General features: G+C 36.1%; 1 protein-coding gene across 1 annotated transcript; it reads left to right on the top strand.

Annotated features, from left to right (window-relative positions):
- Positions 1–23211: 23211 nt before the first annotated feature.
- On the top strand, positions 23212–24345 carry LOC129273232 (putative nuclease HARBI1). The gene has a single exon (XM_054910258.2). The coding sequence runs from the start codon at positions 23212–23214 to the stop codon at positions 24343–24345; it is 1134 nt and encodes a 377-aa protein (XP_054766233.2).
- The last annotated feature ends 3529 nt before the right edge of the window (positions 24346–27874 follow it).

Genomic DNA, 27874 nt, shown 5'->3' with positions numbered 1-27874 from the left:
AGAAGAGGCTGAATTTCACATGCATCTTTCAAATAGTATGAACTGAGTTGATATATTAGAATGCCAACATGTTTTTTCTTTCTTTAAGGGTCTTTTTCTGTTTTAAGCTTCCAACTTATCCAGCTCCAAGGAAATTGTTTTCAAGTCATTTGATAATACTAACCAACTGATATACAACTCTTTCAGAAATTCTGTCTGAAGATATTCTATACCCTGCCCCAAGCATTACTCTTCCCTTTATACTGTAAGGTCTTTCCAAGATGGACCCTCAAGTCTGGGAAAACTTCCTGTTCTAGAGATGTTCAAGAAGAACACTGCAGGCAATGTTCTATTTTCATATGGAGTACCCCAAGGATATATTTACCACCATGTATCTTCATAGTACTCAACCCCATCGACTAATAGATCCCGCCTCTTGATTTGCTCTTGAGACTTCCAAAGAAGTCATAATTTTCCCCTGATTATAATGCATGTTTATTTGTGTGAACACTAATGTTCTTAGCATGCAACAGCAACTTGAGAATTAAAGAAAAACAAAACAAAGAGAGAGATTTGGAGAGAAAGACCAAAAGAGGGAGAACAAAAAACATGGGTTTATCAAAATGCATTTGACAAAGTGTCAAAACTTGAAGGCAACATATCTAGTACAATGCTTGTGAACTTCGACCCTTGTTCCTCACCCATTCTGCAACATCTCTTTTCAATTCCTGACAGTATTATAATCATCACTTGTTACTCTTCACAGTCATTCATCCTGCTAATTTTTCTTAAATGATAAGAAGTTGGAGTAATTATTTCAAATTTTTGAAGTGCAGTGATATGTTTTGTTGTAATGATCGACTGCTGTTCACACTCCTGGCTGCTTTTCATCTTTGATTACAATATCTGACACCCGTGTTCTGATTATTTATAATAATAATAATGATAATAATAATATAGGTATATTTACCCAGGGTAGCCACTTCAGTTCCGAAAACTGTTCTCCCAGCGGGCCCTGCTATTATTACAACCCCGACTTATCTGAGCTGCCTAGGCGCTCAAGCATTCAAGGAATTTCTTCCTACCAGGTACCCATTCACCTCACCTGGGTTGAGTGCAGCACAGTGTGGATGAGTTTCTTGCTGAAGGAAATTACGCCATGGCTGGGATTCGAATCCACGACCCTCTGTTTCAAAGTCAGAAGACTAATCCGCTGGGCCACTATGCTCCACTTATACTTGTTTATGAATAATATCCGTAATTTAGTATTATTTTCTAAATGTCACATAATTAATATGTAACATGTTTTTCATCATGTTTTATTTAACAATAAATGCATAAATGCGGAAACACCCCCTAAAAATTCTGACTGATGAGAATGGTTCCTACATGTACAGTATAGCTCAAAATTTAGTGAGCCCACCTGAAAATGAATAATTTGAAGTGTTCAACTTCTGCCATGTCTTAGTTATTTAGTTGTACAGTCAGGTGATAAAATATAACATTCAATGAAGTTTGTTTCTCTGGGCTCGCCGAACATTGTAGTGTTGTTGTCTACATTCAACACTCAGCATGAAGGAGTGCATTTTGTGGTGGGGTTCACTTTTGAGCATAACTGTATATTCACCTTTTTTGTTATTTTCTATTAATGTCAGCAGGCAATACTCCATTGTCTCATTCAGTCCTGAGCAAAGAACTGGACATGTTCAAGTTTTTACTCAAGATGGGAGCAAATATCAACACCCAAGACGCCCTAGGGAGAACTCCTCTCTGTTTAGCTGCTTATGAGGTAAGCCTCCCATTTCATTAAAAAAACTAGAGTGTAGTGATGAGACATTTTCCCGGGGGGGGGGGGGGCAGTCAAATGTATTGCTGTACACACGCGTGACCAAATTATTTCCAAACACCCCCTAAACAAGTTTTTTTCTCTGTGTGCAAAATAACCCCCTAAACAAGTTGTCGCCAAAATATGACCTCGGGGAAAAAGCTTGGGGAAAAACATACCCTAAACACGTTTGGCTAGTCTTTAAAAAAAAGCTTTGGGGAAAAAAACATACCCTAAATACGTTTGACCATTGACCAGTCTTTCAAAACCATCCTTTTTCTTGAAAATCTGTGTTTTTAGATACCCTTAACGAGTCCACGCGCAGACCGCGTCCAAAACTGAAAAAAACCACCCCTATAAACGCGTTTTTTGGGTCACGCATGTGTACAGCAATATATTTGACTGCCCCCCCCCCCCAGGAGATTTTGAAAGTTTGGTGTAATATTCCAAGAACTAATTGAAGGCATATCTATTTTCCATAAAGCTCAATTCCACTTTCTGTATTAAAGCCTGTGATTTTTAATGGTTTGCCAGATAATGTTTGTACCTGCATGGTCACTAGCAAGAGAAGGGAAAATTTAGATACTGTGAATATTTTTTCCTCTACTTGAGTTTTTAGTTATCATGTGTGTTTTTTCCATGTGTGTGCACCATGGCAGCAATTGACTTAAGACAAATTGTTCTGATGTATGGTTAGTCATGGTCACAGTATAATAATCTTGGGGATGCCTGCAACTGTACGTTTAATGTGACACAAAATGCAAAAAGAAAATATGATGCGGAAGACTATTAAAGAGAAGGATGGTTGCAAAGCAGCTACTGCTTATTCACTCCCGTCTTGCATTAGTTGTTTTCTTTTAGTTGACCAGGATTCGGTGCAGGTTTTTAATAATAATATTAATAAAACCAATATGCTTATACAGCGCATGTCACTACTAAATGCGTCGCTATGCACTCAATTGGATATTATTATGCTGGCTTTAGCCCCGCAGCCTTTTACAGCATGGTGACATTTCAAGGAATAAATTCCTGCCAGGTATCCATTTACCTCACCTGGGTCGAGTGCAGCACAATGTGGGTAAATTTCTTGCTAAAGGAAATTACATCATGGCTGGGATTTGAACCCATGACCCCTGTTTCAAAGTCAGATGACTTATCCACTGGGCCACAATGCTAAAAAAACAACGGCCACTAGACCCTCATTAGAGGCATAAAAATGCAATAAGATAAGTGCATTTAGGATGAAATTTAATATTTGATATTTTCTTCTTAATTTGTTCAGTTTTGTTGACTTTTCAATTGCCCAAATCTTCCTTGATAGTTTTGATACACATGTAAAATGTCAATGCCCTGATGTATCTTAATTTTAGCTGTTTCCTGCATGGACTCGGCTTTTATATGATGAATCAATGTATATGTATTAAGCAAAGTGAAATGGCATTGTTCATTGCACTCCAAGTCAGAATTCATTAAATATGAGTGCCCTCTACATTTTCAAGAAATGAGTAGTCTTTTTGTGCAGTTTACATTACTTAGGGACACACAAACATGCCTGATCACAAAACCACAAACTGGCATTTTAGAGCTCTAGCACAATAAAGTTGATTTCAAGTAAATTGCGTTTACCGGTAGATTTTTCATATTATTTAACTTTATATTTGGATTTATTAATCATATTAACTTACACTGAATTTGATATGTAGACTAGTTAATCTATGTGACTCAGGCTTTTTTAACGTTCATCAATTTCAACCAAAATCCAAGTTCGTGGTGACAGCGACAAATTATGAGCACCGCACATCTAAATACCTAATGATTATTTCCTACATCTGTGCTTGCCCGTTGGGTCTGCAACAAGACTAGCATTTTGATAATGATGATGGTACGCATACGCTTTCTTCTTGCGTAAAAAAACTCACAAGTTCACTTTCACACTGTAAATATCCGCCACAACCTTGGAAAAATCATGTGAAATTATTGTTAAACCCAGTATATTGCAGTATTTCACATTTATTACAATAACTTTGCTTTCACAGTGACAACTGCCAGATATTTTTTTATGATTGTGTAGATTTTGAAAGTACCTTAATTGAATTAGGCCTTTTTGACTTGTGGTAATATTTTAAGCAGATTATCCAATTCACTCAAACCCAGGTCCTTTAATACCGAACATCATAATTGATTTTACAATTGATTTGCAATGATTGATTTCACATATTGATAAGTACTGTCAATTGTATATTTGAGCAATCATTAAGATAAATCAATAATGTTTGTGTTGTGAGGAAGTACCTTGTTTCATGAAGCTTATTTTTCACATACAGTGATGAGTCACTGTGATCCTGATAATCTAATAAGATTGATAAATAATGTCTCTGAAAGTTATAACATTATATGTACATATAAGTGTATTACCTTTTTGGAATGATCCTGATCTATCTACTGAAGTCGTGTATAACTGTAATAATATTTCTGTCGACGCACATGATGATAATTCAACCGAAAATAATGATTTTGCTCTAAAAGATATTAAAGGTATAAAATTAGCTCATCTTAATGTCAGAAGCATTGTTAATAAAGTTGCTGATTTACAATGTTGGCTGAATAATAACCCTTATGATCTACTAGGAGTGTCAGAAACATGGTTAACAAAAGAACATTCTGATAGCTTGATTTCTGTTAAAGGTTATAAGTTTGAGAGGAAGGATAGATGTACTCATGGAGGTGGAGTGGGATGTTTTATATCAGAAAATTTATTGTATATAAGGAGATTGGATCTTGAATCTGTTGCCTTAGAAATAATTTGGTTGGAGTTGCAACGTAGCAATAGTAGCTCATTATTTATTGGTATATTGTATAGAAAAGCGGATAATCATTTAGATTTTTTTGACAGTCTTGAAAGTAATCTTGAGAAATTGTATACAGTTACAAACAATGTCATCCTTCTTGGTGATTTTAACTGTAATATGCAAACCATAAATAATCTTTCTAGAAAAGTTTCCAGTCTCCTTACTACAATGCAAATGACACAGGTTATATCTGAACCCACTAGAATTTCACCACATAGCCAGTCAGTAATCGATTTGGTATGTATTTCTGATGCACTTGTTGACAATATTATTAAGTCAGAGTGCAGTCAGCTGGACTTAGTGATCACTCTGTGATTTTTACTGCAATTAAAGGGAAACATCAATCCCTTTTTCCGAAAATAACTAAATGTCGTTCATTCAAGTACTTTGACAGTGAGAAATTTAAAGATGATGTAAGGAAAGATGATTGGCATGAGTTTTATTCCTGTGGGACTGACGTTGAAAAATTGTGGCACTACTTTAAAAACACACTCCTGGACATTTGTGACAGGCATGCCCCCGTGATATCAGTGCGGCAAAAACAAAGAGGGGTACCTTGGATAAATGATGATTTTTTGGTGTTAGCACGCGAAAGGGATTATTATAGAAAGCAATTTAGAAAAACAAGATTAATTTATTGGTGGAATAAATTTCAGTTTTCCCGTAACAGAGCTAATAACTTGATTAAAAATTTGAAAAAGAAGTATTATCAGGACAAATTTAAGGACTGCGAAAATGACATAAAAAAGAACTGGAACATTTTATCGAAGCTCATACCTAAGAAAAATAAAACCACAAGTCATGATGTTAAATTAACGATTGATAATGATCAAATACCTAACGATGAAATAGCTCACGTTCTAAACAAAGCCTTTAATGAATTCGGCTCACGGTTGCAAGCCGCTTCGGTAATTTCTCGAAAGATTTATTTAACAATTTACAAACTCTGTTTATTCCAGATTGTGAATTTAAATTTTATGCAATAAAAAAGGAGTATGTTTTGAAAGAACTATTACATATTGATTGTTCGAAAGCAGTCGGAGTAGATGGCATTCACCCTAAGTTTCTTAAGCTGGCAGCAGAGAGTATAGCTGGCCCTTTAACCCATTTATTTAATGCAACTTTACAAACTAGTGTTATTCCAGAAGATTTTAAAACAGCAAGAATTACTCCTGTACATAAGGGAGGATCATTTGATATTGACAATTATAGACCAATTTCTGTGCTTCCAGTCCTGTCCAAAATACTAGAGAGAGCAATACATGATCAATTGCATAAGTACTTAAATGTAAATGATATACTTGCAAATTGTCAGTCTGGCTTCAGATCGTCTTATTCTACTGCCACTTGTCTAACTGAGATTACAGACTTTTTGTATGATAAAATGGACCGAAAACATGTTGCTGGTGGTATTTTCTTGGACTTACGCAAAGCTTTTGATGTTATTCCTCACAATTTTATACTTGCAAAACTTAAGTACTATGGTATTACTGGCAATGAATACAACTGGATGGAATCGTATTTAACAGACAGAAGGCAATTTGTAATGATTAATAGTTGTCGCAGTGAATTTTTAAAGATAAAATCAGGTGTCCCACAAGGATCTATACTGGGTCCATTGACATTTTGTATTTTTATTAATGACACGTGTAATTTAAAATTGCATGTACATTCTAAAATGTCTCTTTATGCTGATGATACCGCCATTTTTAATCACGGTGAATCAATTAAGGAGGTACAAAAGTATTTGCAAGATGATTTTGATTCAATAAGTAAATGGCTAGACTTAAATAATATGCATTTACACCCGCAAAAAACAAAAGCCATGGTATTTGGTCAAAAGAAAAAGTTGAGGGGTGCTCATTTGTCAGTGAAATTCAGGAACATACAATTAGAAAATGTAAAAAAGATTAAATACTTAGGTGTCATGCTCGATCCGGGCTTGACTTGGTGCGAACATATTACTAATATCGTTTGTAAAATATCTTGGGCAATAGGTTGTGTAAGGCGGATTAAGCACTTACTGTCCTTTGATATCATGAAGAAGCTGTACTTTTCTATGATTTTACCTAACATTGATTACTGTATTACATCTTGGGGAAGCAGTGCAAAAATACATTTAGATAAGATACAAAAACTTCAAAATAAATATGCCAGAATGCTTTTGAAAAAAGATTATAATACATCACAAATTTCTTTGTTGCAGTCACTGAAGTGGCAATCAGTAGATCAGCGTATAAAATATCAGTATTGTGTTCTTGTATATAAAATAATGAATGATTTAGTTCCAAATTATTTAAAACCTTTAGTATGTAAACGGCCCGTGAAATACAGGACACGGTATTCTTTACGATGCCCCCTTCAGCTTCCCAAAGCTAGAATTGAACATAAAAGAAAATCTTTCGCATATGTCGGACCCAAATTATTTAATGCACTTCCTTCAAATTTACAAGTTTGTACCTCCTTGTTAGTTTTTAAAAAATTATGCAAAGCCTTTCATACGAATTGATAAAGAGCGAAATGATATTCCATTGATTTACAATGCTATGTATGTTTAAATTGTCACTTCCCACTCTATATTTTGGTGTTAATTGTTTCTGATGTTAGATATTTTGTATTTTGTATTTTTGATGTTGTTTGTTGTTGTTGTTGTTGTTCATAGTTATCTTGACATGTATTTTAAACTGCAGGGCGCCTTTGTAAAGCAGTTTTAAGAACTGAACAGGCCTACCCTGCAGTATGAAATAAATAAAACAAAATAAATATTTGTCCCCCCCAAAAAAGAGTAATTTTTAAGAATTTGGTTTCATTGCTAATTTTAGGATTTAATTGATTGCTTAAAATTCCGTTCAAAATTCACTTGACCTTGAACCAGAAAATAGTAAAAATTAGTTCATTTTTTTTATTCTTCCATATGAATTATTTATTTAAAGGGATTTGCACAAAATATTTAGCAAAAGCAGAAAATGTAGCCACTTTGTTCTGAATAGGATGTAAGCCTAGTATTTTTATTACTCAGCTGTGATTCAACAATTGCAATTAGTTTGCAATTAGCCTGTATGGGCCCAGGTGGACGAGTTCTATGAGTGTGAATATTAGAACCTTGAAGTCAATAATCGCGGAAACATTGTTTCTAAGTTAGATTTTAATAAAGTGTTATCTGAAAGCTGAGTGTCAATTTTAGAAGTCACAGCTTGGCTGATTTCATAATAAAATGACAACTTTTTTACACCCAAATTATGGATATGCTAACGGTTTGGAAAAAAAAATATCACTGAAATAATTAACAAATTTCAAGAAAGTGCAAGAACTAGCCAATGACCTGATTTTGTAAAATTATCTTATATTCTCTCCTCTATCCTTGCCCTTTCCACAATTTTATTTCACCATCTTTGATTTCAAAATTTATTTTTTGCCATGATATAACTGCCTCCTTTCATATTGTTCAGTTCAGTATGTGTGTTGTTACCTTGACTGCGAATATTGAGAGCCAAACCAATTAGTTGAGTTGAAATGATTGTGCAGCGGGGGGGGGGGGGGGATTCAATTAATAATTTCTTCATAGCTTTTTTTCATAAGTGTCAGAATTTTCACCTGTACAGTAAATATTAGATATTTGACACTCATTGTAGGCTTCTGCTTATCTCAAGTCATTTACATTTTATTTTAAGGGCATCAGATTAATATATTGTGAGTATTTGCTCAGTACAACAATGGAAATTATATTATCATGATGAAATTTTAGAAAATGAATCAAATTGGTATTTCGATGATATTTTATCTAGTTTAATTTTTCTTTTCAATGAGCTTCGGCAAAGAAAATATGATCTGAATCTGAGTCAAATTACTTTGCATTTGCATTTACAAGTTGATGAATGAGGTTCAATTCAAAGATTATGATATGTACCAAGGGGAAAAAACATTTCAAATGAACCTGAATCTATCAATATTCTTAAGCATTGTTAATAGTTTTGGTGACATCCAACATCGTAATCTTACTGAAGTGTAAGTTGCAGTTGAATCTTTTAATATTTTTTTGTATTTTTTTTTAAATATTTTTATATTTTAATATTTAGCAACATCTCTTGGCAATGGTGTTAATTATTTTTCTTCAGAGAAGACCTCTTTTCAAAATTACAAATTCGGTGAAATTTTCAGCCCATGTTGCATGCTTGAGAAGTTTTGATATAAAAACAAGCAAAAAAAACACGGATTTTATTCATTTATTTTTGGGGGAGGAGCACCCTCTGATCAATATGAATTTTCATGTAAAATCACAAAATTTATGCAGTATACCATATTTTTTTATATCGTCCAGATCACAACTTCATGTGGCATGTACATGGTGAAGATTGTCTTCATAATTTGGAGATATACCTAAACTGAAAATAGGCTTTATAACTTGTAATGAACACTGCTTTGCTAAATTGAGTTCTTCATTGATTCATATAGCTGCGTTTTCTTCCATCTGTTCTTCCAGGGTTGGTATGAAGGTGTGGTATGCCTACTACGTCACGGAGCTAAGCAAACGATAGCAGACAAGAGTGGGCGTCTTCCTCTTCATGCCGCAACATGTGACAAGCAATCCAGGTAATAGATCATTAAAAAATTATATTATTTCATCAACACTTCGGGAAGTTTAAATCTGTCAGCATCAGTGGTGGACTTAACTCGGAGGAGAATTTGCTTTTCATTAATTGATTTCAGCTTTTTTGCTTTTGCTTTATTAAAACTGAAAATTTTGAAGAAAAGAAATTAAAAGAAAATGTCAAATTATGTATATTTTATTCTGACTAGAATATGAGCCTTTTGCCTGCTGGTAGTTTTTAAGTCCCTGCTGTAATTAAGTCTCTTGAAACATTAATATTCCTGCAATAACTACCTTGGTACTTGTTAACTTTTCAGACAAATTTTCAAAATTTTCAAAATGTCATACAGTATGTCCCTTCCTTTTAAATTATGAATGATCCTTAACTATTGTTTTTACACTATAGCCATTTCCTGAATGGTCATAAAATGGGTCATATAACAGAGCCGCATGATATGTGTGGTTTTACGAAGTGATTTAAACCCCCTGTTTATTAGAAATAAACAGTTTCTTGAATACCTACCTTGGTTTCGTTTCAAATATTGAAAAAATGAATTTGAATTGGAAACAAAAATCTGCATTATTATTAAAGGATAGAAATTCATGCTTTAAATTAGTATAAATAGTTGCTCTGATATTTTCGAAGCATGAAATTATGAGCATCGGAAAACATCAACTTTGAATGTGGTTATGTCAAAAGTGTTGTTTGGAGACCAGTCGAGATTTAGGACGGTTTGTAAAATCACTGATGGTATCTGAGCAATTACAATTGGCAAGTTCGCAAACCCTTTTATCCAATAACAACATCTGCTGAAGAAAACTGCATTTAAATAACGTTTCTTCTTAAAGATTTTATTGGTTGTGTCATACTGTCATGTGTGTGAGTCCATGAGCGGAATGATGAAAAATATTTATTCATAGTTCTTTGGTTCAAACATGTTTTAATTTCATCTGAACAGACTGAACTTTTCTCGTTCGGATGGGTTGGAGCTATTGATTTATTTTGAATAGTGTCTAGATTGATCACTATAAGAATCAATCCAATCACAAATCCTTTCAACCAATCAAATTCTAATATATCACTGAAGATGACTTTTTTGTTCCTTAAAGATCATTCCAACTCGCAGGATATGGGTAGTCAATTTGTGCATTATATAACAAGCATTCATCTTTATACCATCGGGTAGGAGATTGCATGATGCCAGAAATTGGCTAAGTCAGTGCTCTAGAAAAATTACTTCTTTGAAATCCAGTTGTGAAAGGAGAATGATTACGGTTGCTTTTTAGTATGTCATGATATTCCTGATGAAAACTTATTACCAAATAGGAAGCCCATTGTTCTCGGAATTTTAACAAAGTATTTATATTTTCTCAATAATCTTATCTGAATTGGGCAAAATATACTGCTCAAGAAAGAATAGTATGAGTGAGAGACCATACATGTGTAGGTCTACTTCCAACTTGAAAATTGAATCCTTGATAACTTTAAACCTTGTGTTTGTTTCACTATTATCATTTTCCCTATGAACTTGATTTTTTAGGATGAAAATTATGACTTTTCTCAAAAATGGGAACCCCCCTTTAAAAACACTTTTTCATACTTCATTATAAAAAATAATAATAATTATTGTGATAATATTTTTCTTGTTATGAAGCCTGCAAAAGTGTAAATATTTGGCTACAGAAGTTTTAAGAAATTGAATTCTCAAATAATTTTTTGTTCAAAGTTTCTGCACTTTATTGAGAAGTATAGAAAAATAATGAATAATATAAAACAAGTACTAGTAATGGAAAATGCATGTTACATTCACAATTATGAACACTATCACATTAAACTCTTCCTCCCTCAAAAATAGCTTGTCTCTTTGCATGTGTTGATTATCTGCTCATTGCTGGAAAAAATAATGCAAAAAAAATCTGCTGCATGTATGAAAATGAGAATAAGCAAAAAAACAAAATATAGGCCTAGATTTCTCCTCGCTATTATCAAGTACAATCAGTCTTTACGTAGATCCTTCCACATGTTTTCACAGGGACAATATTGAGTTGTTTGATTGGATGGCGGACTATATGTAAGATGGTATTTCAATCAGATCATTTCCTTGGATGGTTTGTTCAGACTGGTGCACAGATTCTCAGTGATGCAGTTTCGCTATTCTCTCATGTTTATCTTCGTTTTAGAAGTTTGTTTGCACCTGCACAAAAAAATCTATACGACTCGCTCTCCTGTTCCGTGACATTTACAAACTCCTATATGCATTCCAAATTTAGAGCAATGTCCATGAAACTACTCTAGCTGCATGCTTTTACACCTGTGTCAGTGACGGATCCAGGCAGGGGCTTATCTGGCCCATGCCCCCCCCCCCCTTTGAGAGCCATAATGAATATTTGCAAGGGGAATATGGTGGTGCATACGCAAGTGAGGACCCTTTTTTTTTGCTTGTCAAATTTTTCCTGACAGAAATCACCTTTAATCTTTAATTGAGAGTGAAGACAATTTGGGGGAGGTTTGTTAATGTTTTTTCTGTACAAAAAGCCCCCCTCCCCCCTTTTGAAGATCTTTGATCCACCCCTGAACTGCGTGTTCACAAAATATACCTGGTATTTTCTGATTTGGAACTCCAGGTTTTATTTTCAAATACTGTAGTGTGAAACCAAGGTATATTCTTATTTCTTATTTATTTATTTATTTATTTATTTATTTATTTATTTATTTATTTATTTATTTACTTATTTATTTATTCATTCATTCATTTATTTGTTTATTCATTCACTCATTCATTCATTCATTTGCGTGATCACAAAATATACCTGGTATTTTCTGATTTGGAACTCCAGGTTTTTTTTTCAAATACTGTAGTGTGAAACCAAGGTATATTCTTATTTCTTATTTATTTATTTATTTATTTATATATTTATTTATTCATTCATTCATTTATTTGTTTATTCATTCACTCATTCATTCATTTGCGTGATCACAAAATATACCTGGTATTTTCTGATTTGGAACTCCAGGTTTTTTTTCAAATACTGTAGTGTGAAACCAAGGTATATTCTTATTTCTTATTTATTTATTTATTTATTCATTTATTTATTCATTTATTTGCTTATTCATTCACTCATTCATTCATTCATAAGCAGGGTCGCCCAATCGGCAAACAAGCTGGGTTTTTTTTTTGGCCCTTCAATTTTAAACATAATGGCTTCAAATATAAATGAGAATGGAGCAAAAATGCAAATTGTCATGCATACCAGGTTGATTCAAAATGTACAGATTCAATTATGAAACTTAAGTTTTGTTTTACAATCAGGTTACTTTAAAAAAAAAAAATTTTGCGCATCATAAAAAGAAATATGTGTACTGAAATCTCAAATCCATGATGGCAAGTTCTTGAGCACTGTTAGAACAACCTGCAAGAGAATCTTTTTATTGACACTCCTATTTAGTTCTCAAGGAAGAATATATTCGGCATTTTAGCGCTAAAAGTACTGTCTCATTTTGTTTTTCCCCAATTCCGAGCCCTCACATCTTTATCATTAATAATCATTATGCATTGTTTTACTAATTATTCAAAAACTGAAAATCCCCAAAGCTACAGATAATTCGATTTTCCTATGACCATTAACCCAAAATGGTGTGCCAATTCTGTCCAAAAATATCCTCTCTGTATTCAGTGTTATTTAGCATCGTAATACATTACTTGATTAATAATATATTTTGTGTACAAGAGCACTTGTACATGCAACTAAACTGAGAATGTTCACTTCGCCTACATCCACTTATTTTTCAGACAGTACCCATTCCAATGTTGTCAAATTCATTTCTGTCCAAAGTGTCCACTCTGATAAAGGAAGCAATTGACAAAGTGTGTACTTTAAAGATTGAACCAATGTAAAACAAAAATAAGTGAGTAGCCTTCTGCTTCAAAATTTGAAATATATATCATATCATGTGTTTGTAAAACAAATTAAAAGTGAGGAAAAACAGCAACTTTTTTGTCAAATGAGACAGTTTGATATACCCTGATTGTAAAACTACCCTTATTATATATAACATTAATGAAAATTGTATGGAAATATATGCTTGCAATACCCTTGAAATAAAATGCTTGCAATTTTCCTAGATAACAAGAAATGTTGTAGGAATTATCTTGATATCCGCAAGGCAGGAAGTCAATATGCATGACTATTTAAAAGGAATGCAAGTCTCGTTGCAGGATTATAATTAGAAGAATTGTAGTTGGTTCGTGATCAGATGTGAGTGTGGTGCATGTATTTTGAGGCTTGAACAAGATGAAGTAGCAGTGTTTTTGTGTGATGGGGCATACATGTGTGGAAACAACTTAATTAAAAAAGTTCTCTTTTCTTTTGCCAAACTTCTTTTATTTTCCTTTTGGGAACAAGATGCTAGGAGTGCTCTATAAAACCCAATTGTTGAAAAGACAGTTAATTGAAGTTTTGCATTTTCAATTTCTGGGTTTTTTTTCTAAAGAAATATTTTCACTTTTACTATTAAACAATTCTAGTATTAAGGATAATGGTCTCACTCTCGTATCAGCGATGTTGTGACATCCGGGGGGGCCTGAGTCCTGTGACTGATCTTTCTTTCTTGGGAAAGTCTGTAGAAATCATTTTTTTCTTGATCCCTTTCTGTAAACCCCTACTTTTTTTTTCTGGAAATAGGGACTTAAAAAAAAGGATTTATTTTTTGTGTGTGATTCAAGGTAATGATATAATGTAGGTGTATTGTCTGTAGAATCATCATTTTCTATCCTATATATAATTTTTTATATGCTGCTGAAACTTTTTTTTGTAAAAATCATTTATTTAAAGAACAGTTCATTAGAAGCTATATTTTAGTATTATTTACAACATTTTGAATTGCATCGCCTTAAAATGGTCTCCTAATCATGACTAACAGCATTTTCTGAGCTTTTCTAAACATTTCTGAAATCTAGAGATGTTACGTAATTTTCGTTAGTATTTCATGTACTGTAACATAACAACAAAGCTTTAATACTATAGCTCTAAAATGTGGTTGGAATTCTGTACTTTAAATCATGACAAGTAAACACTTAATCATGGAAGGAAAACCCATAAAGCAAAATATGTATATATCAATGCTTGTCGCTTTTCACATTATTCGTGTTCATTATTATTGACTGCTGAAGCCATTCTCGTTGTGCTATCATGCAAAATGCATTATATATTGTAAAATGCCTACAATATAAAGAGATGATGAATGGACTGAATTGATTCTGATAGGTTCTCTTTTAAATGAAGATAAATATAGTACTTTGTCTATGAACATTTGTAACATTAACAATCACATATATTTTCAGTGCAAGCAAAAGTAATGGATGCAATCGTGTATTCTGGATAAAGAAGAGATTCATGCTTTATTTAGTAGTAGCTGTATATGATTGTTATTGAGCAAGGAATGAAGTATTGGAGTATTGCTAGAATTGAATTACAAGAGGTTCATAGAAGAAAAATTACAGAGGATGAGAATATGTGAGGTGTGTGTACATTATTAAAGATGTTTTCACAATTTGTTATAATGTGACCGTTAATGTTTACAATTTAGCACATGTTTGCAATATTAGTCATAAATAAATGGTTGCACTATCTTGTGAAAACTCCTTTAAGACAGAGATGCAGTAATATAGAGAATAGACCAAGATGAAGCAAGACTGTCAGGCGATAAAGAGATAGAAGTGACAGACAGATTCTGAAGAAGAGAGATAACCAGAGACAGACATATATAGAGCTAGAGGCCAATTTTATATGCACCATTTTGAATCTTGTACATGTATATCTTGAGTATGATATATGCCAACAGTTGGTGGGAGCAAAAAGAGATTTAAATAAAACTTTGTTGAAAGTTTGAAAGATAATATTGATTGATTTGATTTCTGCTTATTCTAAGAATGATGATTGATTGTAATAGATTTACAAAATGAAATTGTATTTAAAGATAAGACTTTTTTAAACATTTTTTTATGCGCTTGGATTTAGTTTGATGAAGATTAAAAAATATAATTTTCTGGAGGTAAAAATGAAACTGGGAACAAGAAAATATATACAGATATAAGGGGAATAAAGGGATATGCTACAGGGAAAAATAGGAAATTCCAATTTGTCAAAATGCCATTCGTATTCAGATATTTGTTCCCGTGAAATCTCAAGTTGCCAATTTGCTCTGGACAAAATCACTCTGTTAATGGCTCAATTATATTGGCCATTATCTGGTGTAACAAAAGGTGGATGGTTAGCTCTTGTGCAATGCATAATTTGTGTTTATCATCCTATTACTCAGTATAATATATCCTATGGGGCCCATTTGTTGGAAATTGAATTCTAAGGCCTTTTTTTTGTGTATGTTTGTTCATTTTGGCATTTTATCTTTTCACAATATTCCGCCAAGGGGAACTCATTTAAGTTATTTTTTATGAAGGAAATCATATGTTCCAAACTTTCTTGTATTATTTCATGAATCAGTTTGGCTACTTTAATTTCAGTAATAGACTGAAATTCACTGTAAATCATGAATGTAATTTTGGATACTTTGGCCCGTATCCTGAAGTCAGGTTTAACTTAGATCATGGTCTAACTCTGTGCTAAAATTATGGGAAGCCAAAAGTCAAAATTTTTATTAAGTTGTATGTTTCTTATGTTCACTGTGCTCTTTCCTGATTCATCAATGGTGAAGACAATCATCTAGTTATACTTCCTAGACAATTATGAATGATTTGAGAGCCAAATGAGCTGAAATATGATATCTTTACTGTTAGTGATTTATGTAACAATTGGCTATCCATACTTAAACCACAACTTTAAACCTGAGTTTAAGTTAAACCCGACTTTAGAATACGGGCCTTTGTCTACAGTTATTTATAATCATAGCAGTTTAATGTATATAAGTTTGAGATCAAACTTTTCTACCTAAACTGGAACGGCTAAAAGCCAGTACATTGACTGATATCATTATCAACGCTCTTCTAATTAGTTTCCCACAGAACACTCGCATCACTCTTCCAGTCATTAGGTGTTTATTATGAAGCTTTAGATTTACAGCCAAAACTACACACATTCATATTAGGCAAATAGGCAAAAAGTGTTGTTCAAGACATTTAACTCGCAATCCTTGTTTTTCACCTTATTTCTCATGATGGTTTTGTGTCAATATATCATCCTCTCAAATCTTTGATGTATTCCTGTGAGTCACACATGTTCGATATTGTAACATAATTGGAAGTGGCCTGCATGCAGCTTTAAAGCGCCTATAACACTACGGTCCCTATAGAGGTGTTGTGGCTCAGTGGATAAGTCTCTGGACTTTGAACCACAAAGTCTGGGGTTCAAATTCTTCCACACTTCTCGCATCCTTTGGCAAGGCATTGACATTTGCCACTGTACATCCTGTGCCCCGTCTTACAATGAGTTACGATTGATCCAATCAATCTCTAGTATTTGAAAATCCATCAATGTCAAAAAAAATTTCATCAGGAAATTTGCACAATGTCCTTTAAAACAGAGAGAAGCACAGAGAATTGTCAAGAAAACAGTGAATGTATGAATATACATCATATCTAGAAAATATTTTGAAGAAACATGTATTTTAGATGTTGACATTGCTGGCTTTCCATAGTTGTGATTGATTGGATCAATTGTAAATCTTTGTAAGACAGGGCCCAGGTGTAGTAATTTTTTACCAGAGGGATAGGATTCCTTGAATGCACAAGCATATAATCAAGCCATGTATAACCATTGTTTCTGGGGATTTAAGAATTTTTTTTATAATTTTCTATCATCCCTGGAGCCCAATCAATGTGCAGAGACTGTAGCTTTTGGTCTAAGCCATGTGAAGCCAGGGTAGTATGCAGCGCTTAGAAACATTCCATAAAGTGCTGTATAAATTTTGCATGTTTATTATCATTAAATTGTGCACCTGAATCTCTGGCAATGATATCTCTATTCCATCCTTACAAACATAACGCAAGTTTGCAAATATTATGCTAGTCAAGTTTCAAGGAAAACGCTTGTCATAGTATAGAAAGATACCTCATCATAGAAGTTGGGCCTACATTGTAAATTCAAATCTGCATATCAGATATGAGACACAAAAGGGCAGTGACATACAACTCCTTGCTATGTCTCTGGATCTTGTCTTAGATTATTCATGACTCTAATCCAATATCTGACTTGTTTTTTTAGACAGACTCTCATGCATAATTGATTATGGATAAGTTTCAAACTAGACAAGGGAACTACAGGGTGTGTGTTTGCTCTTTAGCATTTGTTGGATTCTCATGCTAGCATGTTTAGTTATATTGCTTTCAAATAGCTTTAAGTAGACTCCGATCATCATGACTTTTTTTCTTTCACCAGCCATATAATACTCCCCCACTAGGAGACATAATAGCTCTCTCGGTAGAGCAGGGGTTTCACGATCCAGTGCCCTTTGGTGAGGCATTTAAATCCTCATTACCAGGTCCCTTTCTCAGCAATCGGGTACAAAATAATCATCACCATGATCACTATTTGGAAATATTATTCTGAAATACCCATAAAAATATAAGAACTCACATTGAATATATGAACTGGTGTTCAAACTTCAAAGCTGAAGATGTTGATGAGTTATTATTTTGTATGTTCTTTTCTGATGTTGGTAGTTGAAAAAAATCTCTCATCCATCAGTTTTCCAAGGTTGGTTGCCTTTAACCTTCGGTGTGACAATGTTTAGTATGGCACTGACTTCTGACTTACTTTTCTCAATTATGCTACAGTCACATCAATGGATCTAACTACAAACCGACCAATGGTTTTTCATTGGTAGCATGTAATAGTTTTGGTCTGGAGACAGTTTCGTCAGTGAAACTGTGGCCTAACTCTCTCTCCCTCTTTCTGCAGTGTTTAACTTGTTTGCAGTCATTAAAATGAATAATGATGGGAATTTTGTATGGTCTTCCTCTAGAACACTGTCGGCTCTTCTGCAGTCACTGAGCGTCAACGACATTGACAAGCCGGACAACGAGGGCATGACTGCGCTCCATTGGGCCGCCTTTCACAACCGTCCAGAGCACATCCAGCTTCTCATGCTACGAGGAGGTGACATTTATCAGACGGATATCGATGAGAAAACACCACTCCATTGGGCAAGTCAGGTATGTCTACAGTCATAAGTCATAAATCATAAGGCTTGGATGTGGTTGCATCGTGGTCTAGTGGTTCTGACTCGCGCCTTTCAAACAGAGGGTCTCTCGAGTTTGAATCCTAGCCATGGCATGTTTTCCTTCAGCAAGAAATTTATCGACACTGTGCTGCACTTGACCCAGGTGAGGTAAATGGGTACCGGCAGGAAGAAATTCCTCAAAAAGCTGTGCGCACCAGAATCGGTAGACTAGCTTAGCCTGGGTAATAAAGGAACGCCTTGATCACCTAGCAAGGTGGATACATGTGCTATACAAATCCTATATTATTTATATTTATTTTGATTGCATGATCATGGGGGTCATTTCTTGGATTGAAAGAATTGATTGACTGTTGTTTATGGTGAATCACATAAACCCGTTGACCAATTAATATTTATGCTATTGCGCCCAGGAGTGTAACATGGCTCAAAACTTCAGATTTACTTTTTAGAAGTGAAGTCCACCACTTCAAAATATTACTTGAATGAATAGAGAATTTAATTGGATGGAAAGTAAGAATTTTTTTCTTTTATTTCACAAAAAAGTGATATATGTTCATCATGAGGGGTATATATGTATGAGGGAGTTTATTATCACACTCATTATTTCTTTTGTATAGAACTATCCCATATTTTAACTTTTACTTAATTATGAAAATTGATCTGATTCCTCATGTGGAGAAGATCCTCTTCAAATCTTCAAATCAATAAAAAATATCTTTAAAATAAAAAACCATTTAATTTAATTTACACCATTGGTTCCTTCATTTGCATACTGACCATGATGGGCATAACTATTTTATGACAATAAGCCAGACTTTCTTACTTTATATCTGATTTTATTAAGGTTATTTTGAGACACGAGTCATTCCCTTTATTTTTAAAATAAACGTTTAAACCACAAACGAGTGGTTAAAACCAGCTGGGGTTAAGAAAAAAAAGTTGCTGAAATTTCACATTTTCCATCTTTACATCCATGAAATGGCCATCTATTTTCCATATTACCTTGAAATTGTTTTGAGTTAGTTGGAAACTATCAAAAAAATGATGAATATTCCCCTCTTTCTTGACTCTGAAAGATTATTTTCAGTTGATGTCACAATTGGTCTACCTACATGAAAGTCTATGTGTCGGTCTACAATATATACAATATTGGGGTTCAACTGCAGGTAGAGTAATGGTATAATAGTGCAATAGACTGCAGCTACTCTATATAAATGGACGTAATATAATCATTACTGTGATTTCGCATCACCAAAAGAAAAGCAGTATCCCAAAAGGAATGTGATCATTTGGAATAAGCCCCCAAATAGCCATCAGCTGCACGTGAACCTTGTTAAACAAGGTTAATTACAGATTGCTCTTTTAACCTGCCCTAGGGTCTGTAATTATATACCATAAATAAAATGTTTCCATAGTAACCAAATGTGTCCACAGAAACCTAAGACAAAAAAGAATGAAATCAATTCTGGAGCACTCATTAAGAATTGATTAGAAATCTTCTGATGCATATTTGTAATATTTTACATGCTCTGTGAGATGAATCTGATAAAAAGCCAAGTTGCCATGGAAACAGCACTGCTGCAAGAAAGAAAAGCTCTAATCCACTTGGCACTAAGAATGAATTGAGAGTAAGACAGGGATAAGTGTTTCCATTCATACAGCACCAATCCATAACCCATATACCTGTTGTGTTAGCCATCAATGCAAATAAAAATTGAACTCCTTTTTATCATGCTGCAGAATTGAATGGCAAGGGCTGTGGAACGGTTTTTAAAATGGGGGGGGGGGGGGGGCTGACCATGCAAATAATCACAATCAGATGGTCATTTTTGTGTTTTTTTAACAAGGTTTGGGGAAAAAATTCATGTGCATATTGGCACTTAAGTATGATTTTAGGTCATAATTAAATCTTTGTGAAACACCCTGGGTTGTATATCATTTAGAATTGTCCCTGAAATATGAAAAAAATGTCCACTGTAGTTGAGTTTTGAGGGAAAGATACCTTTAAATACAAGGCAGCCCTGTAGCCAGGGTTTTCAATTCTCGCTACCCCAAATAGCGATTTCGCCGAGATCCGGGAAAATCCCTGTAATGCGCATTGCATTATGGGATAGCTTTTCGGTATTACAACTTCCTGTTCGGAATTAAGTCCAATGCACTGTTTTGCCATTCAGATCAACAGTGCCGTCATGCACAACAACACAACGTCGCTTTCGTTCGGAAAGTTCGTGATAACAACCCTCTCTTTCACGATACAGTTTAACGGCCTTTTCTGCTCAAGTCACTAATTCTGCCCGCGACGCTTTCCATTGCACGATATTCCTCTGTCAGTTAAGATTTTTTTAAGTTCCGAAACTGATTTTTTATCCATTTTGTGGTCGACGAAAAATTGAACGGAATGAATGATTTTTATATGTAGCGTCTAGTCGGATACGATCGTGATGTCAGGCCGGTCGCTAAATGCAAAATTTTAAGATATTCATTTTTTGTTTTGATTTTTTTATAACCAAATAAAAACATAAATAAAAATTATTTTCACGTCAGATATATTTTTTATTTTTATTTATAATTCAAATGGAATCAAAACTGACCAAATTAAATAAAAAGTATTATAATCTGTACATATTACGCTGATTGGCATCAATTTCAGCGTGGTGGAAAACTCAGTATCGCGAACCTCGCGCGAGCATGACTCTGAACTGGAAGTTGTGATGACGACCCGACGGAATGAAAATTATCTCGTCTCGCGCATTATGAGATTTTTGTTCCTATTTGGGGTAGCGAGAATTAGGGAGTTTGGTTCCTAGTTGTCTTCCTTGGCTGAAAATGTGACAATTTGACAGGTACACACAAAAAAAAGAAAAAAAGGATCATCAGTCAAAATGTTACGTGTTGGACCTTCGTCCCAGAAAAATTTTCCAAGTAAAAGAAAGGGTTATCAGTCAAAAATGTTTAGTGTGTTTCGTCCCCTAAAAACTGTTTTCGTAGTCTATTTTTCTTACTTTGGAAAATCTAGGTGTTTCAATTGAATCCCTGAACCCCCCTGGCTATGGGCTTGCAAGGGGACTATAATGATCAACTGCAAATAGTGGCATTGATATACCATTTTTAATTTGCAGTTGATTGAAATCTTTATGCCATGGGGTCCAAATCAATCTACTGCAGATATGAACATAGTAAAATATGACTTTTTAACATTTTCCCGCTAAAACTTAAAAAAAAATACAATTTTCATCCAAAGTCAGAACGTCAGATATTTATCAATGTTGTATGTTTCCTTTTTGGTGGGCATTCTGTATACAAATGAATAAAACAAACTGTATGTTCAAGGGTATTTAACTCTACGAAATTATTGAATCGCTCATAAAGTGTGGCCTTCCACATTTAGCCACGGAAATAATAGCTAGCTAGCGCGCGGAATCTCAGTTCAGGGGATTTCTGGGAGGAAAAAAAATGACCTCTGATGTCATTAAAGAGGAAAAGTTCTCCGGTTAGCTTTCATACTGGCCGTTTTATGGGCGAACTTCGCCGGGGAAACAGTTTCACCGGCGAACTTCGCAGGGCAAACAGTTTCACCGGCGAACTTTGCCAGGCAAACAGTTTCACCGGCGAACTTCGCCGGGCAAACAGTTTCACCGGGGAAGTTCTCTTGTTTACCTTTCATACTGGACACTTTCCCCTTCGCTGGCGAACTTCACTGGCAAAGTTCACCGGGGAAAAGCGCAGTATGAGAGGGGTATAAGATGACTAATGCTATTTAGATCCTCGCATTGGCAATATAAGATCTGTGATCACACATACTTCCCAAGTACTTTAGTACATATTTCACTTAAAGTTTCTCTTTTATCTAGTCTGTTGCAAGAGTGTGTGTTCGTTTTGTGGATGCATTATTTTGTCCATTAGAATGAACAAAAAAGGAAATGATTTAGGGTATTTTTTCAGTGTCCAAAGGGGAGAGTTGTACTTGTATGACATCACACATCTTGTTCGCATTGCCAACTGGAGGATCTACATAGTATCAGTGATCTTATTATAATTCAAATGCATAGCCATATAATTTTCTTATGGCTTTTACAATTTTACTTATACTTTTGTTTATCTTATTCTTTGAATTTTCTGCTTTCATACAAGCTAACCTGTTCCATGGGTTTACGTCTACTTAAAGCCCCTTACACAATTGTTGCCAAACAGACTACAACGGCTTGCGACTCGAAATTTTTCCCGTTGTACGACTCGTTGTAGCCGTTGTACCACTTATTGTACGATCCAGATGCGACAAAATGGTCGCATCTCGGTCGGGAAAAAAAACCGTGCTGCTCCGATATTTTGAGCGACTGACGCGATGAAAAATAATTGCACGACAGGCAGTACGAGTGTTGTGCGACTTTGCACGCACTCGTAAGACCCCGAACGAGTGTTGCACGAGTATTTTCATGTTGTACGATGATGCATCCTGTCGTACGAGTCCGTTGTACCACCCTAAGACTATTGGAAGACCTGTCTTGCCCCCTTTGCAACGTTGTACGATTTTTTTTCACCCCCAATATAAGCTCGAGAACTCCTGAGCTTTCATCCCTAATGTCTGGACCATCCATACTGTAAACATGGCTGCTGCTCGACCAATAGCTCCTGGGAGGCTCTTGCATTTGCTAGGTCTGAGAAGGCAAATCCAAAACGTTCAAGACAGACATGTCATATTGATGGCCTTACTCATCCGTAGACGTCAAAGACATGGATTGAGAGACGTGTGCTGTTTGGACAGTATGATAATCTGATGACGGAGTTGCAGAGAGAATGTCAGGGTGACTTCCTGAACTACATGAGGATGCCACCAGAAACGTTCCTTGAACTGTTGCAGCGCATCACTCCGAGGATAGAGAAGTCCTATCGCTACCGGCAGCCACTGGATCCTGGGCTCAAACTGTCCATCACCATGAGATATCTTGCGACTGGCAACAGCTACAAAACCCTGCAGTATGCCTTCCGTGTTGCCCATAATACCATCTCTCTGTTTATACCAGAGGTGTGCCAGGCCATCATCAGTGAATACCAAGATGAAGTATTTTCCTGTCCAACTACCCCAGATGAATGGAGAGAAGTGGCACGGACTTACGCTGACAGATGGAACTTTCATCATGTCTGCGGAAAACACGTGGCCATCAGAAATCCACCAGGCTCTGGTACGATCTACTACAACTACAAGGGTTTCTACAGCCTCATCCTCTTGGCCCTAGTTGATGGCAATTACAAGTTCCTCTGGGCTGACGTTGGTAATCCCGGTTCATCATCGGATGCCCAGGTCTTCAACCACAGCCCGCTGAGACGTGGACTGGAGAATGATACTCTTGGCCTGCCAGATCCAGAGCCCCTGCCAGATGATGACCGAGACACCCCTTACTTCTTAATTGGGGACGACGCCTTCCCTCTCAGGACATGGATGCAGAAGCCGTACTCCAACCGTGAGCAGACCGACGAGGAGAGAATCTTCAACTACCGTCTCTCGAGGGCTCGCCGTGTGGTGGAGAACAGCTTTGGCATCCTTGCCCATCGCTGGAGATGCTTGTTGAGTACCCTACAGCTTGATCCAGAAAAAGCCAGGACAGTCATTATGGCCTGCATGTGCCTCCACAACCTAATGAGAGATCGTTTTCCTGGGCTTCAGAACATTGACGTTGACCATGAAGATGAGTTGGGCAACCACATCCCTGGGGCATGGAGGAACGCAGCAGTTCTGCAGGATGTTGAACGAGTTGGCGGAGGCTACCAGGCAAACAAAGAGGGCAAGAAGCTGAGAACTTACCTGAAGCACTACTACAACAGTCCAGTTGGAAGCCTGCCCTGGCAACAACACATGATATGGACTGCCACTTGGCGCACTACTTGGGATACAGCACAGACTCTGCCATAAAAATGGCATGTAAACTTCGATCATGATTTTGTGGAATGAATCATTTCAAAGTAGAAATGAATGACCATGTCAACATTTATTTCAAACATACATTACTTTTACATCGAAAGGTAGTTTGAAATTTAAAAAGTTAACTCTCCTTAATAACATGTGTTTGAAATAAAATAATGAAGGAGAACATGTTTGAAAAAATGTGATTTATGAGAATAAAAAAGATGTACAGATATAACATATTTTCTTTTGTCATTAATCATGTTGTTTTAAACATGATATATATTTTTCAAAGACATTTTATTAACAATAATTAATTTTATTGACCATGTTAATGTTTAGAATAAAGTTTGAAATAAATGTTCCAAAATGGGTCAGTTGTAAATTAAATTGAGAGAGTTCATCAAGTAACAATAACAATCCAAACAAAAGTTCACTGTTCATTTTCTTTATTTGACAAGTCTGACAAGTTCAAATGGATGATGATTGATGTGACGGCGCTGTTGCTGCTTCCTTGATTTAGTGGAATTAATCATTTCAAAGAAGAAATGAATGATCATGTCAACATTTATTTTAAATAAAAATTTCTTTGACAATGAAATGTTTGAAATAATGAACGTTGATTCTCCTTTAATAGCATGTATTTGAAATAAAAAAAAGAACATTTTTGAAAAAACGTGATTTATGAGAATAAAAAAGATGTACAGATATAACAAATTTTATATTGTCATTAATCATGTTGTTTTAAAAATTATATTTTTTTCCAAGACATTTTGTTAACGAAAATGAATTCTATTCACCGAGTAAATGTTTAAAAAAGTTTGAAATAAATGTTCCAAAATAGTCAAATTATAATTTGAGTTGAGAGAGTTCGTCAAGTAACAATAAAAACAATCCTAACAAAAGTTCACTGTTCATCTTCTTCATCTGACAAGTTCAACTGGGTGATGATTGATGTGTTGGCGCTGTTGCTGCCTCCTTGCTGCTGCTGCTGAAAGGGGGCCTGCTGTTTTTGCTGGAAGTGGGGGTGCTGCTGCTGGAAGGGGGCACGCTACTGCTGGAAGGGGGCCTGCTGCTGGAAGGGGGCCTGTAAATTGGGCTGCTGAAATCCTCCCTGAGGGTTCTGAGGGGTCCAGGTGCTACTTGGCCCGAGCATCCCAAGGAAGGAAGCAGGTTGAGCGTCCTGGGTGAAGCCGATCGGCGCTGACTGAGGCCTGAGTGGCTGGATCATCTGGGGAGTGCTGGGGCGAGATACTGGGGTGGTGGAAAGGTGGTCCGCCCAATCCTAGTAGCGGCTCACCAAGTTGAAAGTGTCCCTGGTGAACTCTCGCCAGAGGGGTCTTGGGAGTGGGCGGACGGCCTGCAGCATCCATTCTAGCCAGGCCTGTCTCTCGTCAGCGCCTTGGGTGAGTGCCGCATCCACCTGGCTCCGGATGGCCGTCTGCTCGGTGGATGTTCTGATGAATTCCAGGAGGGCCTTGTCCACATCGGTGGGCGACCCCCTCTTCTGTCTCTTCTTGGGAGGTGCAGCCCCCTGGCTGGAGATTTGGTTGGAGCTGGGTGCTTGGCTGGCATCTGGACCCTCCTCATCTAAACCCTCTTCGTCGGAGGCGGCTTCAGTAATTCGGCCACTGAGGTGGCCCAGTTGGCAGCCCTGTGACCGATGGACTATGTGCTTCGTCAGAAAACCAAGGTTGTTATTGACCCATCTCTGCCTGGGGGTAAGGACGATGGCCTTCTGATCACTCTTCTTTCCAGCGGTCTTCATCTTCCCCAGGATGGTCCTCTGGCTTTTATACCATAGTCTGATGTCGGCCACTGAAAATATACAAAATGTAGAAGCAAGAAATTAGTCAACATCCAAAAAATTGGCATGTTTAACTAATAAACATCATCAATAAATCGGAATGTGCATATTTTTCAGCTACTACTTACCGGTGACTCCCAGCTTTTCCGCCATCTCCATGTACTTGCGCTCCTTCTTCTTAGAGTTTTTGAAGTCCACCTTGCTCTTGTCGTAGATGAACTCATTGTCAGCGAAAAACTCGGCCAGCTCCTGCTCCATGGCTTTGGTGATACCGCAGGTAGCATGGCCATCTGTCACGTTGTTCTCATCACTGGCGGCGGCTGGTGGATCTTGGCCCCCTTCCTGCAGCATTTCATCATCCTCGGTCTGGGCTTCACCAAATTCATCACCCTCATCACCAGCTATGACAGAAGCAGTAGCTTTCTCCTCGGCCACGGGTATAGGCTGGGGCCCTTCCTCCTCATCAGGCTGATTTTTCCTCTTTTTCCTTGACTTCTTTGGGGCCTTGCCGATGCTTGTATTTTGGTTGTGTCTTGTTCACTGTAGCAGCGTCTCGTCAGGCATCAGCGGTTGTAATGAAGAAAGTCGCATCGCGTGTCGTATTTATAGGCCAACACCTCGCGCGACAGGTGGTGCGGTGTGTCACACAATGGGTCGTAGCCTTGTACGATCGGTTGTAGTAGTCGTACAACGGGTCGCTAGGTCGCGCGACATATGGCGCTACAAAACGCATATGTCGTGCGACTTGGTCGCATCATCGTTCAACCGTTGCAGCCGTTGTACGACTGTTGCACCCGGAAACATGAAAATAATCGCACGATTACGTCTCACGACTGTTGTATCCTGGTGCAGTGGTCGTTCACCTCTCATACGATTTTATATATTGCTTGCGACTCAAAGACAACACTTCTACAACAGGACGGAAAAAATATTTTCGAAAAAAAAAATTATTGCACGAGTGAGGCGCCAATTGTGAAAGGGGCTTAAAGGACAAGTCCACCCCAACGAAAAGTTGATTTGAATAAAAAGAGAAAAATACAACAAGCATATCACTGAAAATTTCATCAAAATCAGATGTAAAATAAGAAAATTATGACATTTTAAAGTTTCGCTTAATTTCACAAAACAGTTATATGCACATCCTGGCTGGTATGCAAATTGGCAGACTGATGAAGTCATCCACTCACCATCTCTTTTGTATTTTATTATATGAAATGTGAAATATTTTAATTTTCTCCTCATTGTCAAGTGATACAACGATTAATTCCTCCCTGAACATGTGGAATTAGCATTGTTTAATACTACATGGTTCAGTCAAGTTGGTCCTTATTGTCAAATCTATAAAAAATTAAATATTGTATCATTCAAACAATAAAAAACATAGTGAGTGATGGACATCATCGACGGAGTCACCTAGTTGTGCATATCACTGTTTTGTGAAAAATAAGCGAAACTTTAAAATGTCATAACTTTCTTATTTTACATCCGATTTTGATGAAATTTTCAGCACTATGCTAGTTTGATTTTCTCTATTTATTCAAGTCAGCATTTTCCTGGGGTGGACTTGACCTTTGAGCTTCTTAGAATTCAAAACCTCTATAAACATAGTTTTATGAAATGTATATTTGGTGGCAAGGTCTTTAATTAGGAATGTGTTTTCATAGAATTTAGATATTAATTTTGCCAAGATTGAGGTGATCAACATGTGATAAGATTTTCATAATCCATTTG

The sequence above is a fragment of the Lytechinus pictus genome, chromosome 12 (genome assembly GCF_037042905.1).
Source record: "Lytechinus pictus isolate F3 Inbred chromosome 12, Lp3.0, whole genome shotgun sequence".
NCBI lineage: Eukaryota > Metazoa > Echinodermata > Echinoidea > Temnopleuroida > Toxopneustidae > Lytechinus > Lytechinus pictus.
The sequence above is the reverse complement of the archived record's forward strand: the minus strand, read 5'-3'. Positions and strand labels throughout refer to the sequence as shown.

What these genes read in the sequence shown, in the direction of transcription:
- LOC129273232 (XM_054910258.2), top strand. Translation starts at nt 23,212, where the DNA reads ATGACGGAGTTGCAGAGAGAATGTCAGGGTGACTTCCTGAACTACATG.